The 20400-nt window shown below is 37.7% G+C and overlaps 2 protein-coding genes across 5 annotated transcripts in view; one reads left to right on the forward strand and one right to left on the reverse strand.

Annotated features, from left to right (window-relative positions):
- Window positions 1-518: 518 nt before the first annotated feature.
- lg06h3orf38 (linkage group 06 C3orf38 homolog) lies at window positions 519-2190 on the reverse strand. Its single transcript, XM_058391120.1, has 3 exons — window positions 1986-2190; window positions 1652-1830; window positions 519-1562 (listed from the first exon to the last, which is right to left on the reverse strand). The coding sequence occupies exons 1-3, from the start codon at window positions 2176-2178 to the stop codon at window positions 1002-1004; spliced, it is 933 nt and encodes a 310-aa protein (XP_058247103.1). The 5' UTR covers window positions 2179-2190; the 3' UTR covers window positions 519-1001.
- Window positions 2191-3503: 1313 nt separating this feature from the next.
- Window positions 3504-20400, forward strand: part of myo1b (myosin IB) — a 52749-nt gene continuing 35852 nt past the window's right edge. For 3 of the 4 annotated variants that reach the window (XM_058392639.1, XM_058392640.1, XM_058392641.1), the window contains exons 1-3: window positions 3505-3737; window positions 10796-10938; window positions 14496-14611. In XM_058392639.1, the coding sequence (XP_058248622.1) occupies window positions 10804-10938; window positions 14496-14611 (251 nt within the window). In that variant the 5' untranslated portion in view covers window positions 3505-3737; window positions 10796-10803. Of the gene's footprint in view, window positions 3738-10795; window positions 10939-14495; window positions 14612-20400 lie in introns of all 4 variants that reach the window. The other variant, XM_058392638.1, reaches the window with a different exon arrangement.

Below are 20400 nucleotides of genomic sequence, written 5' to 3' on the forward strand. Positions count from 1 at the left end.
GGGTGGGATATATTAGGCAGCAAGTGAACATTTTGTCCTCAAAGTTGATGTTAAAAGCAGGAAAAACGGGCAAGCATAAGGATTTGAGCGAGTTTGACAAGGGCCAAACTGTGATGGCTAGACGACTGGATCAGAGCATCCCCAGCTCTTGTGGGGTGTTCCCGGACTGCAGTGGTCAGTATCTATCAAAAGTGGTCCAAGGAAGGAACAATGGTGTACTGGCGACAAGGTCATGGGCGACCAATGCTCATTGATGCATGTGGGGAGAGAAGGCTAGCCTGTGTGGTCTGAGCCAACAGACAAGCTACTGTTGCTCAAATTGCTGAAGAAGTTAATGCTGGTTCTGATCGAAAGCTGTCAGAATACACAGTGCATGATGTGTCACGGCTGTTTTGGCAGCAAAAGGGGGACCAACACAATATTAGGCAGGTGGTCATAAAGTTCTGCCTGTATTATTAAAAAAGTCTTTTTTTTGCATAAAGTAAATCAGAACATTTTGATAACATATCATATGTTCAGACAAGTTTTAACAAATACTGTGTTTTTATTGAAAAGCCTCAAAATGAAAGCCAAAGGCCTGTCCATTCTGAATGAAGTTATTTTAGTCTTTAAAGAGTGGACAAAGAACAGATACTGAATCAGTAAGCCACTAAATTTCAAGCACTGGTTAGCAACCTGAAGCAAATCATTTACAACCACCAAAGGCATTTTAATCATCAGGCATCTTTGATGATTATATGCTGTATGGATTAACTCTATGACTGAAAATATGGGACAGATTATACGTTTCACAGCACAAAGATAAACAGAAACTGGTAACCAATTTGCATAGCCCCTTTACCCTTACACCTGTCTTAATGTATGTTTTTCTTTAAACAGAATTCTTAAAATGTCACACTGTATGTAAACAGTGAAAACTAAAAGAAGTTAACCATGATAAAATATGTACAATCATTTAAAGTGCTTTTTTTTTCAGTGTAAAAAGTCCAACATAAACAGTTTTACTTAGTGAACAACTGCAGCAGCTCTTCTGAATCATAGGTCACTGCTGGCAATGTCCCTTTAACAATGTGTCCCTTTACTTTCAAGTGAACAGCTTTGATCTTCCAGCGATTGTCGTCCTGAGGAGCACGAATCAGCCCGAACACTTGCTCAAAAACTCCAAGGCAATCGTTTTCTCGATGAATGGTGCCAGCAACTGCCACCACCACCAGCCCATGAGGTGAAGACACACACTTCAGACCTGTCTGCTCCAGGTTAGGGCAGAAGAGCAACCCCTCCTCCCAGACGAGGGCTAAAAGCCGCTGGCTCACCAGCTCAGCTCCAAGGAACTCGTCTTTCTGCTGAACCTGGGCTTGCGAGAGAAGCAGCATCCTGGCATCACTCCAGAAGTGCTGTGGACCCCAGTCTTGAATCGTACCGCATTGCTGAGCGGCCTGAGGGCTCTGGGAGTTTAGAAGCTGGAAGAACCACTGACAAAACTGCTTCCCCAAAGCTTCTAGCTGTCCTAAACCATCTCTATTCTGCTCTATAGAACCTGTCTTGGAGACCTTTACTGTGTTCTGAAACAAAAACAAACACGTCAAGTGAATCGACAACATCACACAGTCAGCTCAGGTCTGATCCGAGTTAGAGAATATAATCTGTGTACCTCGCTGACGGATGTCCATAATTCAAGAGTCGTCTTTACCAGGTGATGTTTGTCACTGTTTGGATTTAGATGAACTTTTTCTGCGGCGAGGTATTTAAATATAACATCCCGATGGACCTTTTTTCTTTTGAGAAGCTCTTCGGCGCTCTGAGAGTAGGCTATAATAGCTTCAATTGCCTCTGTTAACATAGGACAGCATGCATAGAACAGATAAGCAATGACTGTAAAAACTGTTAAATCTAGTTAGTTTGCTAGCTGGCTAGCTAGATAGCTGCAAAGTTAGCCCTCAAGCTAGCTGAACAGTCAGGTATGCTAGCATGTTTTTCTGCCTTACCACTGGAACTCGCTGCGGTGATTAACCGGTTAGTCACTGTATCGTTCAGGGCCAACAAGTCGTCCTCTGATAATAGTTTTAAAAGTTTTCTGCAACCATCTGACTCTTTTTTCGACATCACAGCCATTTTCGCAGTGATCACGTTCGACGGTAGCCTGGAGCAACATCTCACGTCATTTACTGTCTCATTCATTCGCGGTTAATTCAGCGCCCCCTAGCGGAAACATACAGACAGAGCGAGCTTCATAATAAAAGTTTGCTAACTGTTTTCTCTAAAAGTTTTATATCTTATCCGCAAAGGGTCGGTGTGGGTGCAGGTTTTCATTCCAACTGAGCAGAAGCCACACCCGAGTCTACTGAAAGCCAAGAACAGTTGATTAGCCAGTTGGAATCATGTGTAGCTCCTGCTTGGCTGGAATGAAAGCCTGCACCCACACCGGCCCTTTCTGGATAAGATTGGACATGTTTGGACCATGTTTTATATGAACGTTTTGCTTCAAATACATGTCTCATTAAGGTTGTCTCATCGCTGTACTATTTTTATTCATACAGTCATCTTCACCACTCTGGTCGTGTTTTAATATATGGGGAACACACACACACACACTGTGATCTTTTTCCTGTTGTAGCCCATCCACCTTAAGGTTGTGCTTACTCGGATGCTTTCCTGCTCACCACAGTAGTAACGAGTGATTATTTGAGTTATTATATCCTTCCTGGAAGTTTAAAGTTTATCTGGTCATTTTCCTCTGACCTCACTTCAATCCACAAGGCTGTTTCCCACTGGATGTTTTCTTTTTTGTTTATTTGTTTATTTTTATTTTTTCTTGTTGTTATTTGTTGATTTTTTTTGCGCCATTCTGTAGAAACTCTAGAAACTGGTGTGAAACGCTTTCTTTAATAGATGTGTAATGCCTCAGAGAGGCCGCAAGAGGGCGATATTGCAGGCAGTATCGTCCACGCGCTCGTGTAAATGCCACCTCACCGTGCTGGAGGCTTTGGGATGAAACATGGGTAGTTTACTAGTGTTACTGATTCTTCACTTTCAATATACGTGTTAAAGTGAATCAAAGAACACAAATCGAATTCATCACCACATTAACAAATATAATACACACCGGTTATATTATTATTATTATTATTATTATTATTATTATTACTACTACTATCATCATTATAATAATAATAATAATAATAATAATAATAATAATTATTATTATTATTATTATTATTATTATTAGCAGTGTTTTACTCGACTCAAAAATAACATTGTATTGTTTTGTGTAATAATGGTAGAACAACTGAGACCAGATTACAAAGTAAATAACAAATCGGCCGATAACTGTGGTGGAAATAAAGAACGCAACTTCTTTCGAATTCTTTTCGATTTGTTATGAATCGATCAGATCACTCGATTCACTTAAGAGTCATTTAAGAGAGTCATTTAAGAAGAGAGTAAAAGAATCGTTTCCGAATGAACCAGCGTTAGTGACTGGGGGCGGTTTTGGGATCTAGAGCCACTCCCGCTGTCTCCATTCACACACTGGACACATCACAGTGTCTTTACCGGGAGCGAGCAGCGCTGCAACAGACTGGAGACTGACGCGTCCCGGCTCTCTGAAAGGGACAAAACAAAAACACCGACAAAAACGGGAAAACATTAAGAAATCTCAGTTTCACCGTTATAAAGACGGCTGGATGTTCTGTTTCCCTCCGGGAGTGGATTAAAGGGAATTTCATTGTGAACACGAGGTAAGTTTCATTCTCATTCACACTTAGGGTATCATTTTTCCACCAACCAGACCGAGTCCTGACTGCGGGACCAAACTTTTCCGTTCAGATTTTATGCTGGATTGCTTCAACCATAAAATCTATGTGTGAATGGAGAGGGGGACACAGAGTCTCAAATACTGTGTTTAAAAAGTGAAGAAAATGCATGGAATCTGCATGATTTTTTAATAAACTCAGATTTTAGCGCAGGAGAAATTGCTAGAGAGCGCATTAGTAGTGGGGGGTGTTTTAAGGTTGCGTTACATTGTGTGTGTGTGTGTGTGTGTGTGTGTGTGTGTGTGTGAGAGTGTGAGAGAGAGAGAGAGAGAGAGAGACACCGGTTGTGCTGCGGTGTAAGACATACCGAAGACAAAGAGCCGTGCTGAAACTCTGTTCCTGTCCCTCTTGAGTGTTACTAGCCAGAGCTCATAGAGTTCAAGAGTCCACCCTAGGTCTACAGAATGCTCAGTTTCATTTATTGTGTTTCTTTTTGACCACAGAAATATTTCTTTACTAGGTGAAGCAACTCATTTAGTCTGATTTTAAGTTTTTTTAAGGGTTAAATGAATGTGATTTGCAAGCACATTTACTCTCTATACTGTTCACACTGTCCAGTTTGGTGAATTTTGTTTGTTTCTTTTTTTTTTACCCCCTGACAATGGCTATTCTTAATTTTCTGCAGTTAAAACTTCTTACTAAATTTACAGGTCATCCTATTTGTCTGTGAAAATGTCCACTTTTATGTGCCCCATCAGTATTGTTCATCCATTTGATTATCTTGTTCCTATAGAGCAAATTGTTTAGTTGCCATGCACCCAGTGTTGTTTTTCTGCTATCAGTAAATCTGCACACCTTCTTACTGGTTAGTTATTTCTGTGTTTTTCTTTTTTCTCCCCTGTGTATGTTTAATTTTGCTCAGACACATCCAGATTCTGATCTTCTGTGTTTGGTTGTTTGGTAACACAATATGAGTTGTTTTGTGGAGGTTGTGTTATTGTATATAATTTGCCTGCAGAACTTGGCACCAACTCTAGTGCACTTCTCAGGTAAAGTGGATAATAGATCACAGGTGATTTGGGGATGTAGGGAATATTCCAACCCACACTGTATTTGTGGTAGTAGTGTTTAAATAAAGGAAGCTCAAAGTGTGTAAATCAAGATTAACAGTACAGCCCATTTTACAATTCTGGTGTGCCATGCTGGTGTGTTAAAAATGACTATTTAGCTGTGTGTGTAGACCCTGGCTACAGAAATTAAGTGTTACATCAAGGTATAACCTGGTCTATATGGGCAGATTAACTAATTGTTTGCAACATTTTAATGTCTGAGCAAGATCATAAAAACCAAAACCATGCAAATAAATGGAGACATTTTTGCCACTGTTTTTTATTTATTTATTATATTGGGTCGCATGTAGCATACTTTCAAAAATGACTGTTGCTAGGTTGCACTTGCTTAACTTGCAGGATGGCTTTCCACTGCACGCATATACAAGTCGACTCATGCCTCAAAACCAGTGTTAATAGAGATTTATTAGTAGACGCTGTTCTAGAGGCTGTGGCAGGTTGTGCTCATCCCTGTTTCCTTTAGAGCGTCATGGGGTGTTAGCTTTGCAAGGGAGGGGGGGCAGCTTCGTCACTAATTGGCAAACACATGGCTAGCTGAGGGTTGGTGCAATCTTGGGCCCAGTGCCAAACAGGTGGAGTGTGGCAGTTTTGGAAAAACCTCTCGGATGTCACTGTGAATGAATTCTGGCTCACATCCAGAAACAAGGGAAAGTTGAGTGTCTGATCTGAATCAGGTTTCTTTTGTCATGACATAATTTGACACCTTGCCCTCAAAAAATTCTTAATTTCTTGAAATTAATTCTGATTTAAATTTGCCTAGGATTTCTGCAAAGACCACATTGGGCAAGGATCCAGTTTAACAACTGTGATGGTAAAACCAGACAGTGTGCCCTAAGATGTGTAATACCTCATTTGCTTAGAGATCTTTACTTACAAATTGAATGGCAGGCTAGGATGAATTAGTTGTGTAGCTGTGTGTGATTGTGAAATGGTCATAAGTCTAAGCAGATACCAGCTATCAAAATATTCTTGATGCATCTCTGCCGCATTTGAAGTGGAAGGTTTAATGTGTGTTCACTTTTCGGGTTAATCCAATTTTTATTATGGCTTATACGCATGCAAAAGAGAAACATATTTCAGTTCAGGAAAGCCTGTAGCCAACATTATAAATCAGCATATGTTTGCAAATGATGTGTTCATTTGACTAATGTTTTTCCTAATGTGACATACAGTATATCTTGGCCCTTTTAAAAGGATGGTTTTCCAGAGTCTGTCCAAGATATAGCAAAAATATAATTTTGTCAGTACAGATGAGTCTTTTGTAATTGCTTTAAGACTTAACCTCTAGCTATCATTAAAAGGAAGACTGCTTGTTATAGTGATAAATATAATAATAATAATAAAAATCTGTGATCTGTTCAAGCTTAATGGAAATCAAGACCATTTTTATCTTCACTCTATCCTTAAACATAGAAGACAGGGTCTTGATGTAGTAGCAGTAACCTTTATTTAACCAAGATAAAAATTCACAAGAGTGCTTTTACAAGAGTGACCTGGCCAAGAAGGCAGCAAAAGACAGAACAACAATAAATGCAAAATGAAAATAATATAAAATACATGTGTAGTAATATAAAATCAAATATTGTAGAAACATTTCCAGTCTCCCAAACGGCTATATTGAGAATTTTTTTTACAAGTGCCATAAATTCAACCTGTGAAAGGAGCACAGTAAGTTTTAGGCGTTCTTGTAAGTTATTCTCTCAATATGTTCTAAACTGAATTTTGATTGCCAGCCAGATACATCCTACATGGTCTACCAATATTTTATTTTTACATATGGTTATAGACTTTCAGATTTTTCCATAAGTCTCCATAAATTAGTTTTCCATGCATCAGGACAATTGTGCATAATGGTAATTCAGGATGTAGGTTAACTTCATTATAAAGTCTGACTGTGTAGGAGTTGTTATGGTAGAGATGGTCCTCAGATCAGTGATCAGTGGTAAGCAGTTGAAAAAGGCCCAGAAGAGTTGATGCATTTTAAGTGCTGAGTCAGGACAGTGGAAAAGTCTGTCTCTGAGTTTACCCTGGCACAAGGAGATGCTCATGAAGCAGCGTTTCAGGTCACTGAACAAGCTTGCCAGTCCACACAAATAGTCACTGTGTCTGTGTCTTTCTAAAGCTGTTGGATTTGGAAGCACTCACGATTCTCACTTTTGCCAACAAGCAGGGATACAGTTTGGCCGCCACTGCATTTTGGATTTTGCACTCCATTAGAACCACCAGCCTCATATATTTTTGCTCGTGTATCTGTTAAGGCCATAAGGTTTCTAAAACAACAGATTTCTATACTGTGGTTTTAATATAATTGACAGTTGTCCCTTACTTTTAGTTTTCCTTCCAAATTGGTAAATATAGATGGTGTATATTTATTTTTCCGAGATGATCTAAAGCATCATGAGTGAAAAGTGGGTGGACACGCCTCCTGTGCTAGGACAGACAGACATACAGACACAGAGGTCACACCTACTTCATCTGGACTGACGGGCACAAAGACTCAGGCGGAGGATGGGTGAAAGAGTGCAAGAGGGAAATAATGTGAAAGGAATGTGGACAGAAATTATTATTGTGATGAATTCATGATTGCCTAGAATTTATGCTGTGTACATGATGCCATGAATTGGTCAGACCTGTTCTAAGTCAAATTTGTGAAACCAAATTTTATTTTATACACTGTGTGTTTGTGAGAAAAGGTGAGAGGAGGGAGAGAAGGGAAATTCTGCTCTAGGGTGAAAAGGGGGAACGTTTTTTCTATACCTAACCCGTAAGTGGAAAATCACACATGGCGCAGCTCCAGGAATTCCAAATTATATATTATTGTTGTTGCTTTAAGAAAATTAAGAGCAGCTGTGACATTTTGGATGTGGCCCAAACACGATACAAAAGGTAGTGTGATGTGCCATCCATGCATATAGCTTCTGATCAACTGTTCATGCTGGTTTAATTTTTAGGGCAAATGCAAATCTGAAAATATCCAGCTTAGTGGCTATGTTTCAGTAATGGTCAAACATAAATATGAAGACTAGTGCAATCAGTGATGGGAAATACTATACAATACAACTACACTGTTTGACCTGTTGCAGGCTGTTTGACACCATTATAGTACAGACATCTACAAACTGCATGTGTTAGTGTGATGAACCTAAAGCAGGATGTACTGTATAGATTGCACATCAGAAATTATGAGGAAAATCTGTAATCTCTGAATGGTTTGGTATGAAAAATGAGAAGAATTTGCATGTTTCCCTTGTATCAGTGAATTTAAATATCCAAGATTGCAAATATTCTACTTTTCAGGCAAAATTTTTTCATCTACTCTGCATTAGTTGATGTTAGTATTCAGAGCACATGTCCAAGCACTTTTTTTTAATGTAGTTACTTCACTGGCTGTCTTCAAGCATCAACAGAAATTGGCTGACCAGACAAAATATCAGTCTTTCTATTACTACTGTTCAGCCGTCTAGTTTATTAGAAGTCAGTTAAATATTATTTTCTTGTATACTGATGACATCACATGTGAATTCAAACGTCTGGCAGGTCATGCAAAATGTGCCAGCAGTCAAATGGTTATTTGTGATGGAAACAGCATGCAAAGCCAGGTGAATAGTGAAGGACAAAGGAGACATTGACATTTTTACCATCCATCAAATAAAGCAAAGTCTAACAGCATCTAAATATTTTAATGTTATGATTCGTCATAGGCAGGCCACATTAGCTTCCTTCTTTTGTAATTATGGGAAGCGGGAGGTTGCAGGATGTGTATTCAGGTTCTGTTGTCTATTGTTCTATTCTTTTATGGCTTAGAAATTCTGATCCAATCAACACTCCACAAACAAAGAAACACACGTGCCTGGGTAGACATCTGATTTTTAAAATACTGTTTCTATCACACTTGAGTGAAGACAGCTGATGTATTTGCCTACTTGTTGCAAATCTGCTGCTCACATGTCTGTCGGGTTGCAGAGCTCCACTGCCTAAATGCTGGTTTCTACTTTCAGGATTGAACTAAATGAGAGACGAGGTGTGCAGTCCCTATGATCAGAAACTAGTAACAGTAATATTCGGGTGCATAATATTGTGACCAACAGCTGCAAGATATCAGAGCACCACCACAATTTCACAAGATTACTCCAATTTCACCGTGCACACACCCTCACCAGGGTGGGTCAAATATAAATTAGGCTTTACGTTCAGTTAACATGTGGCATGGAGCTGATTAGAAAATAATTGTTTTAAAGTGATTTAATATGGGTCATTTGATGTTCCAGAATGTGGAACAGGAGCTCTATATTATTCTTTTTTGTATTCTGTTCTCTGATTTGTTGTGTTGGAATATCCTGGACTTTAAGCTTAAACAGTCTTTAACCAGGCTGTTTAGGGACAACAGGTTTTTAACCCTCCATTTAACTCTGTTAGACTTGAGCTGTGTATTTCTGTATAAGACATTACATTTTCAGTATAAATTGAAGGCTCTTGTATTATATAAACCAATAATGCTTGTGGTGAAATGCATTCAATCCTGGTTTTGTATTACTGTTTGTGTTTCTCATGTTCTCTTCATGTCTGTGTGGGATTTCTCTGGCTTCTTTGGTTTCTTCCATTCTCCCCAAAACATGCTTGAAGGTGGATTGAAGGTGGTTATACTACCTTGAAGGTGGTTATGCTAAAGTTTCTTTAAGTTTGCATGTGTATGCAAGGTGCTAGACATGGACAGACATCCCTTACTGTTGTGTCCCTTCTTTATGTCCACTGTTCCTGGTACTCGCTCTGCATTTATCATAAACTTGACCAAAATAAAGAAGTTACTGGAGATAAATGAAGAGCATCTGTCTGTTACATGATCAGAAGGCTTTAAAGCTATTTTACTTTAATGGGCAGAGCTTATTGACTTAAAGTATCAGAAAGGAAGTAAATTTCATGGGAACAATTGTGCTGAAAATATAAAAGCTTAATTAGTTGAAAGTTTAATTAGTTGCTGCTTAGTTATACAATGAATTATACAAAATAGTATACTCATTCTTCTATTTTTTTCTGAATATGGTCCATCCGGAGTTGTGTTGTGAGCAATGACATCAAGCAATGAGCACTGGAGGCTCAATAATTGACCCTGTGCTTAACAGTCGTCATTGAGCACAGCAGATTATGATAAGGCACATTAAGTTGAGCAACCACAGTCTGGGATACTGATAACAAGTTGTTCATGTTAGGCAATTTTTTTCCAAAGGAAAAGGGATTGAATTAAAAAAACCTCTTGCGTCAAGGACTAGACTAACAGTCATACAACAAGTGATTTGCTTGTCAGTTCAGTGTAGCCAGATAATTCCAATAAATCCAGATATTAGGCTGTGAATGGACTCTGCCACCTTTTATGTTTTTTAATTTTATTTAATTACAGTGTGATTTGTGGACTGGTAAAGAGAGGGGAAAAATCCACATTCCCTTCCCATCCATGTCTTTATGTTCAGTTCTCTGTCAAATGTGACAGTAAGATGTTTATGCTAAAAAATACTGCTGAATTCTGGTGGAGGCTTGACACAGCCTTTCTGTAAAACTAAACTTGACCCCTCTGTTTAGTTGGAATGTGGATTCATTTTAGGAGCTTAAACCATAAATATCCAGTGAGCAGGGATCAAGAAAAGGGACTGTGTTGTTTTTTATTACATAACTCCCAGTGGAGTTTCTGAAGTCTATAGTGTTCTGGGTAAAACAGACCTCTTGAGTATAATAACCTTTGTGGCCCCAAACTGCTGCTGTGCAAATATTTTGTGTGGGTTTATTTGTAGTGACCATGTTTAGAAATCATGCACTCAGTTCATTACCTTTAGGATTAAAGCTGTATGTGGAACTTGAATGCATAAAAATGGTGTTAAGTGCTGTTAAGTCAGATGTATGTATGTCTTTGCATTTCCACAGGGGGGAGAATGTCCAAAATGGAGGTAAAGACATCACTTCTTGACAACATGATAGGGGTCGGCGACATGGTCCTGCTTGAGCCCCTATCAGAGGAAACCTTCATCGGGAACCTAAAGAAACGCTTTGAGCACAATGAGATCTATGTAAGTTCTCCTAAATGTTCTACAGATATGTTATCTTTAACTGAAGGCATCAGTATTATGACTTCATTTCACTTGTCAACTTTTAAGCTCTTAATAGAAATTATTGTTTATATTTCAACAGTATATTTCAATGCTAAAGTCAAAGTCACACACCAAGTGTTGTCTTGCAATCTAAGACAGTGTTCAGACGCAAATCTAAGTTGGGTAAAAAGAACATGAAGTCAGACCTTTTTCTGTCAACTTCAAACCACTTTTTTATGTCATTTTACGGCATATGGAAATATGCCTGAAAAGTTCTGCACATGCAGCTTGGTTTGAAAGTCAAATCAGCTTTCATCATTTTTCTTCTTCCATTTCAATACATGACACATCTTGACCTTAGAATGTTTTTCAGTGACAACATCACGGATGAAAACCAACAGGAAGGCAGAGAACATGTGCCTAGTTTGTTGTTTTTCCTTTAATTTGTCACCAGTCTGTGTATACAGTCACTAGGGAAAACAAAGTCAACAAAAGTGACCATATGGCAGTCTCTGAATGTTTTGTTGCTGTTGTCGATGTTGAATATGTTTAGAAGTATGACTGAACATTACCCTAATGCAAAACAAATTCATTATAAAGTTGTCAACGTGAACTTCACGGTTTGAATACAATTCAAATGTTTATTATATTTACATATTCAAAGATAAATATTTTCATTTTTTGACACGTTTTAGCTTGTCACTTAACACAAGCGTGCCACACGTCCTTTGCTAAAGCTCAAAAAAGATTTCCATTGGGCATATAGTGTACTCGGTATGGCTATGACATCATCTTTAAAGCTTATGTTAGGAATATATACAGAATGTGCAATAGATGATGCATTATATTATACTTAGTATGCTTTATTGCTTCATATAAAAACGTATACATTTTCAGCCTGCTGTACGAACATACACAATGTCCGTGTGTTTCCACATTCTCATTCCACATCGTATCAGTTCCTCTAAGTTTAGCTCAGATCCCATTCACTGTGTCTCGGTGTGTTTGAGTTGCATATTTCTTAGTGAAATGTGAAAAGGAAGAGGACATAAATGAGCATTCTTTCATTGGTCTGTCACTTCCCTAAACATATTCTATTCATTTACATTTGCTTAAGGGCCCAACACTGGAAGCTGGAATTTGAACTTGTGATTTTCTGACTGTCTGAGAACAATGCCCCATCCACTGAGCTACAACTGTCCTTTTAGATCATGTCTTAGAAGCAGGAACTCACAGAAGAAAACACGCACGAGATCAATTAGATTAGCCTGAAATGTAGATGTTGCCTTAAGCAGGTCATCTAGATAGAGCTAGTCAACTCAAATTTATGAAGATACTTCCAAATTGATGCATGTTATTTGAAATCATTAAGCATTAAAAAAAAGCTTATTCTGACCTTTCTAAGCATGGAATTGTAACACTTTAGGTTAACAATTTTGGCTAGTGCCACAAACTCACAAACTTGAAGTAGAGAATGAATTCATTCTTCTCTGTCTGGACATCTTTACACATTCTGTTTAGCTTCTCTCACTTCATTAATCAGATGATAGATGTAAATGAATAACAAAAAAAGTATCTGTCAAAACGCCTCCTATTCTCAGTGAGCTGCAAGGTAGGTAAGTTACATAAGTGCATATAATTGGCTACAATGCAGAGTCAAAATGGTCCATTTTTATAAAATTCTGTGACTCCGGTATTTTTAAATACATTGATCAGTTGTACGTCAAAAATCTGTACTTAATTTACAGAAAGTCAGCTTTATCACCACAGTCCACCCTATCCTGATTCTGGTGTGTTTGCTTCTGACTTACAGTCTTACAGACTGACATGGATTTTTAGCAATGAAGTTAGCAACTGTATCTATTCAAATAAAAAGAGATCACTAAGAACTGCTTACTTGATCAGTTGTTGGATGTTGTGTAATAGTTTCTATAGCCTTTTTAAACTATAGAATTTTATTTGCATGCTATGTTCTCAGGTTGCTATGTGGTTTCAAAAGCAGGGCATGGTTCATCACCAACACCAATTATGTCCAGCCACATTCAACTTTTAGCACAAACTTGCTATAGCCTTGCACTTGATACTTGACCTATGTCATTCAATGACTCGTTATTTTATGTATACTTTATGCTTTATGATATGACAATCGCCTTATTGACTGGTTTATCTAAAGATCTGTCTAATAGACTGTTACAATAGATACATTATCAGTTTTAGTAGGTTATTATATTCCCTAGGTAACAAAGTCCATCGGAAAAAGAGCTTGAACTTCAGACTTTTTCAAGTATTGTAGTTAGTGATAAGGAGAGATGATGGCTATTACAGTCTTGAAATGAGTATTATGTTCAGGAAAAAAATCCACTAGATCAGTGCTTAGAAATTAAATGGATCAATGTGTAGAAGCATTGTACTCTGGGGGTTTCTTGTGATTTCTGCTCTTTTGCTATTTATTAATGATTAACCAGCCTCATAATGGCACATTATTATCAGGTTAAAGCTAATTCGAATGTTCATGATCCTCGTTATATATCTGTTGTACAGAGGTCCTTGAGTTTTGTGCTGCCTCAATTCATGCGATTATTACTATGTCTTAGGACAGAGAAGTGAAAGGTTGTGCTGAATTATTTTGGGAAGTTGAAGAAAACATATTTAGGTGTGTTTCTTTCACATGTATATAACAGTAGGCTTAGGTTGTTGTAGGCACAATACCTGTTGCATCCTGGGCATAAATTATGTCCGTTATACACTGGGTGCTGTTTATGTGTATCAATAAAACACCTTCCATTTAGTGCTATATGCAAAGATATCATTACACCACCCATTTCAGCTGAACAGTTGGTTGTGCTTTTGCGTTGCTATGGTGGAGGCTTGAATCTCCAGCTGAGTGGGTTACGCAACACCCATTATAATAGAAAGTAAGTGTGGCCTGCAATACTCAGACTGCCATCTCATGTGCATATAAACATGTCCACCCTCTTCTGCTTTTAAAATCACAGGTTTGATAGAAAATTTGATAGAAATATGGGAAAATGCAATTGGGAGGGACATGGAGAGACTAAAACCAGAAACTAATTCAAACTGTTTTAGCTGATGCTTCCTAGGATTCCACACATTTTTCATTGTGTTTTTGTATGCTTGTGTTTTTGGGCCCCTGCGTGCCTGAACAATACACCAAGAATTCCCAGATGAAAAATGCCAACAGATAGAGTTCCTCTGACCTCAGTGCAACTGCCTTCCGAATGGTTGAGTGTTTTTTAGTAGGATCTTGGGACCACATGTCTGTGGTTTGTATATAGCTTGTTTATGTAGCCTTGTAACCTGTATGAGATGTTATAAAATACTTTAGAAACCTCTATAGTTAATGTAATCTAGCTAGAATCTTCTCAACTGGAATTATTTCCTCTTATATTATTGTGCACATTTGATGGTGTACAGACTCTACACTACAGGAAAACATATACCTGATAAGGATTTCTGTGTTTTTTTGTTTTTTTTCACTTTTACTTGTGTCTAACACTTATCTTTTTTTTTTGCAGACATATATTGGTAGTGTGGTGATTTCTATGAACCCTTACAAGTCTCTGCCAATCTACACAGCAGACAAAGTAGAAGAGTACCGCAACAGGAACTTCTATGAACTCAGCCCTCACATGTAAGTCTAGCTTTCTTTTTGTTCAGCCTATTCATATTGTATAGGACATGTTCACAGTACACTCTCAGAAATAAATGTACCAAGCTGTACTTTTCCTTGTTTCAGGGGTGGTACCATCAACATCTTTTGTGCCTTTAGTATGCATTTTGTACCTGGAAAGGTGAACATGATATACCTAATTAATTGGCATTTAAGATAAAACTTTCATGGTAGATCAGTGATATTTAAATCCAGAATGTGGTTCAAAGTACTTTTTATTCTGTAGATATGTTTCCAGGTGAAAAATATATACTTAAGGTACAAACCTTAATGTACCATATCAGCTACAAAGGAAATGTACCCTCAATGGAAAATATTTTTGTGCAATACAAGCGTTATTGTTCGTACCATTATCGTTAGAAGAAAACAAAGCAAACTCATCGTTTGTACTGTTCAGTACTCAGAATGCAAATTGCTTAAAAAAAACAAAGATATTCCATAAAATACAGCAGCTTTTATTTATGTTTTACACAAAATCATGTACTTGTTCTTTTAATCTATACTATACATTTTATTACACTTCATAGTTGTCTTGCTTCATCAAAAAACTTTTCATCAAAGCTTATATGATCACTTCACATGGTTAAACTGCAAACCTCTTCCTGCTTCCTGTGACCTATGAGACCTGCTGCAGTTGTAGGTGGGGGATGGAATGTCGTTTTCTGCCACACTCCAGCTAATGGCCATCTGTCTCTCTCTGACTGTCAGAGGCAAAACAAAGCAGCATGCTTTGTGCAATTAGCCTTTGCTTTCTATAGAAATCAGCAGACACACAGGCCCTGTGAAAGACCAGTGGCCCAATGCCAAGTGTGGGATGCATATTAAACCCAGCGGGATTTCTGCCTGTACCATCACCTCAGCTGCTGTCTCACTCACTCGCCTCTTCACTGGAACAGATAGATGCTTATTGTTTTTTGTATTTGTTAATAGCATTCACAGTTTTCTCTCACCTTAAACTTACATTCCTGTCTAGAAGAGCTCCAGGAATTACGGTCCACTCCATGTTCATGTTTTCCCATTTATATTTCCCATTTTTTTTGGCATGCTGAGTTTCTCATTCATCTCTTCTATCTCTGTCTTCCTTATTTGTTCCAGTCTTAACCCTCACATTAGACTAAAGTCAGGGTCGATGTTCACTTCGTTTGTGATCCTTTGCCAAGTCCAGTGCGGATCCAAAACAGCTGTTTCAGCCATCATGCTTGAGAAGCAGATCTCTTAGATGGTTAAGGACATGTAACTAAAAGTTGCAAAGCCTGTAAATGGGCCATAAACTGCTTCATCATCAGCAATGCAGCAAAGTAATGATTACATGAACCTAAATTAGTTTGTGCAGTTTCTGTCATGTTTTGTATTCTTTTTTTTTGTGTTTGTGTTTTTTAAAATAGATGTTTACAATTTACACAAAGAACATACACAAAGTTTAAATCTATTGCATTGTGTCACACTACTTACAAATTAAAAATTCCAGAATCAGTGGAATAGATGCAAAAACATATAGAATACATAAACCTACTTGTAAATCTGAATATTTTTATTAGTTATTTGAGTGAGTATATTGAGAGACTTATCACATATGTTTGTACTGACCTCACTTTCTTTCTTGCATGTGGGTTTTTCTTTTTGCTGACAAAGACTTGAGCTGTATTTATAGTCAACATGTCATAATCTGGAAACCATCAGCGATCACAGAGTGTAAGCAAAAACCTATCTGGCCTCAGTCCAGTCAACACATTGTCCTGTTGATGGTTGTATTAACTTTAGTCCCTGATCTCATGAAAGTCTGGAAAATGTTGAATTAGTTTTGGCCTAGCTGTAATCTAAAGGCTAGTTAATGCTCCAGTCAGTGCAGGCTCACACCCTCACCTATGCCTTGTTTATCACCCCACCCCTTTGTTTGATGGATAAACTGGAAATAGCTAAATTGCCTTCTGTACTGACGAACATGACACGCTTTTGGGTAGACAAAGCATAAAGTAGCCTTAAGAACTCTCTTGTGCTGGAAGATGTCAGTCTGGAATAGAAACCAATAACAAACAATTGTAATTCTAGTAGCTCACAACTGAATCTACACTTTGTATATGAGCACATGCTCTTGTAGTACATACAGGCCTGGAATAAGGTGTTTTAATTCGATCTTGCAAATGTTTCATGCAATTCTGATCAGAATCCTCCAGTCAGATAACCTGGTTGTGACATTTTCCTGGTTTTCTGGTAACCTCACCTATATCTCCTATATAAGGAATGAATTGTCCAAGCATGCAGATCACTTATAGTGCCAGTAAACTGGATTGTCATCATGACTGCCCACCATTATAGCATTACTGTGTCAAGACCATGTTTTTCCTCTTGGGTAAAATTTCACTTGTGTGACAAGCAGGTTTGAAAGCTTAAAAAACCTTGAAGCAATAGCTACAGCTTGGATAAGAGCCCTGATGTGGGTCATATTCTGCAAATTAATCCTTAAGATGATTTTTAGTCATATACTACCACCATGGTCCAGAAGCCTTAGGAGCGAATGTGTGAGAGAATATTTTAAAAGGAAAGATGAAATTATACTAATATGACTGACCAGCTATGTAAAGAAATCTTTGAGATTTACTTGGCTATTGAGGATTTAACTGGGCTTTCCATGCTCTACCACAGTGAACTGTTTATTTTGCTACATTGGTCAAAGGTCACCCATGGAGTAAAACAGATTAAATGATAGACAAACATTTACCTGGATTAATAAAATCTCTGTTCATACAAGCACTGAGGGACAAGTGTTCCAAGAATCTGTCCATGGTCACTTGATGAATTTTGTATGGGTTACTTTTAAACACATTTACATTAGATTTATCTGGCGAGGTCTTTTAATTTAATCTCAGCAGATATTAACTGCTTTCTTTGGTTTTAATAGACTGGAAATGTTCCTTATTGCTTTATAAGTTGTTCTGCCGGTTTCTGCATGGAGCAGTACTAAAACTGCCCTAATTTTAGTATCACTAAAGGAAATTCCACACTTGATAAGTGCCATACTATCTACTTCTCTTTACTGGGGTATGAGAAACCAGTCATGTTCATTTTAAAAGGGCTAAGACATGCAAGTCATCTTCTCTTTACATCTTTATTCTCTTTATTTTAATATTACATCCAGTTGTATTGGTCTTGTTAGTAAATACAGAGTAGTACACAGAAAATACTGATTATAGACAGAGAATTAAGCTGATAATTAAAAAAACTCTAAATTACACCTGTGTTAGTTTAAGACCTGCTGCTGAACCAGCACCTTCACTGCTGAACAAGTGAATCTCTGGGGTGTTTAAACTCATATGTTGTCACATAGCAACATGCCAGAGGAGCTGCATTGTTTCTGTAAGCAAGGACTCATTGAGAAGGCATGTGATGCCAAGGTAGTTATAACACTCCTAATTCTTAAGAGCGTTTGCATAATGAAGGGAGTACAGTGGTCTGTTTTTCCTGGCGACACCCAAAGGTGACTTTATTACATGTTGGCACGGTCATAAACAGCCTTTAATCACATACAGACGTCCACTTCCAGTGTGTCTAGACAGTAGTTTCTAGTGCGTATTGTCAATGAATTGGATTAGATCCTTGGCCGTAGTGTAGGATGTGTACTGCTTATTAAAGTTAGAATTACCGAGATCTAATTCTGTAGGTTGTTTAATATTTAATATTATACTAGAAATTGTAATTTTGTCCTTGAATCATTACTGGTACCTTGTTCAGAATGTTAAGTATAAGTAATTGTTCTACTTCTGTTTTTTTCTTAGCCGCAACATTTGTTGGCTAATTTTGTTGGCTAACTTTGGGTGTCATACTAGTCTTATTTAATGACCTAGAATGAACAATTAGATATGGCATTTTGGGACCCATGGCGGATGAACTTGCCACAGTGTTTACATTTCTAAAGCCCTCAGTCTATGCTGCTCATCCTGAATGGTCTGGGATGAGACACAATGTATTGCTGACTCTGGGTTTCTGTGGTCATGCTACTGTGGTGAGGTAATTCCAGCTGAGTGTGAATACTTTCGCGTATTTTCTCACTCATTGTTGGAAAAGGCAGGACTGACAATGGTGAATATCCCACTTGGCATGCTTTATCTTTTAGTAAACAGCGTCAAGGGTAGCTGATCTCATTTTAACCTTTTAATCTAGACTTTTTCTTGTTCAGTCAGGAATGCTCTGACAGAAACCAGTGAAACTGGTGTGTAAATATAGTGAGTAATTATTTCCCAACTGAGGATGTTGGTGAGATGTCACATGTGTTCAGCACATTGACCTTTTTTAGTTTACTGAACACAGTACCTCACCAGTTAGACTGCTTTCAGGAATATGATATTCTTTAGTTTACGTTAGGACCTGGAAAGCATGACAGTTGTTCTGCTCTGCCAAAGTATCTTGGAACAATGGATTTCTACTAGAAGGAAATTTGCTGTTTAAAGTATGGATTGTAAAAGCATGAGGCCAAGAAAGAAAACTTACAAGTTTACAAAACTTACAAAACTTACTTGGTTGTTTACCAAACCTTAGTTATAGCCATAATTCCTTGTCTTTTACCACAGTGTTGTAGGTATGAAAATGAAGCTGTAGTTTATTCCTGGATATGGACTCGGATGTGAATACGTGGTGCAGTGCCTGAATGTAGAAATGCATGGTATACTGGTACTGGATGCATCAGTCATCATTAGGAGATATTTGTCATAGCAGTAATATTACATCAGGAATATGTTGAGAGAATGTTGACAGCTTTAGATTTGACAAATTCTTTATTAAACAACGAAACAACAATTAAACAAATTCTCATTATATTTGAATCACTATTCACTAATCAGAGGCAAGAGGACATAATCTATTTGTATCTTTGATCATCAATTCAGTCACTAAAGCCATACCTTGCATTGACAGGCAATTGGTGCAGAAGCTCCGTTGAAGTGACAGCCAAAAATATATAATGATAATCAGTATAAGTGAAAAATGCATAAAATGGGGTTTAGGGATAAAGACAGAAACCCACTAGCTATAATCAGTCAGATTCTGTAACACATGTGGCCACAGTTCATTATTCAGTTAACAATCCATTTTCATTTTTCTCTTTAACATACTTTCCTAATATGAAACATCACAAAAACCTATAATCTTTTAAATTATTTGTTAAACTGCTTGATGGATTTTATTAAAATGTCTTTTGTTTTTAAAATTGCTGTGTGTATATTGCTTTTTAGCTAAAGAACATTCAAATCAAAGGAATTTTTTGTTTGCTATTATGTTCTTTTCAGTTATCAGTTTTCTATTGTCACTTATCTATCGTTTTTGCAGTGCTGGTGTCCCTGAACTCTATTCTTGTTTTATCGCTAAATAAATTAGACTGGTGTTGTCTGAGCAGACACATTATGAATCTGTGTCTCATTCCTAATGCTCATCTGCAATCATGAACCTCCCTCTTTGTCCCACCGGGGTTTAGCGGTGTCTTAGGGGCCTACGCACACCTGCTACTCGATAAAGCCTGGCCTACAGAGAATACATAAAAACTGTGCAGCTGGCCTCCTGGGCCATTAGGACCAATTGTGTCTGCTCACCGAAGAGCTTTAACTGTGGCCAGTATGTCCATATATTTGATGTCATTTTGCCCCAAAACAGGCTTTCACAGTTATTAAACATTTACATTTAATTCATCAGCCAAATCCATCAAGCTCAAATATTGGAATGAGTTAGAAAATAGGGAGAGAGAGAGAGAGAGTTATGATATG

Source organism: Hemibagrus wyckioides, linkage group LG06 (assembly GCF_019097595.1).
Source record: "Hemibagrus wyckioides isolate EC202008001 linkage group LG06, SWU_Hwy_1.0, whole genome shotgun sequence".
Taxonomy (NCBI): Eukaryota; Metazoa; Chordata; class Actinopteri; order Siluriformes; family Bagridae; genus Hemibagrus; species Hemibagrus wyckioides.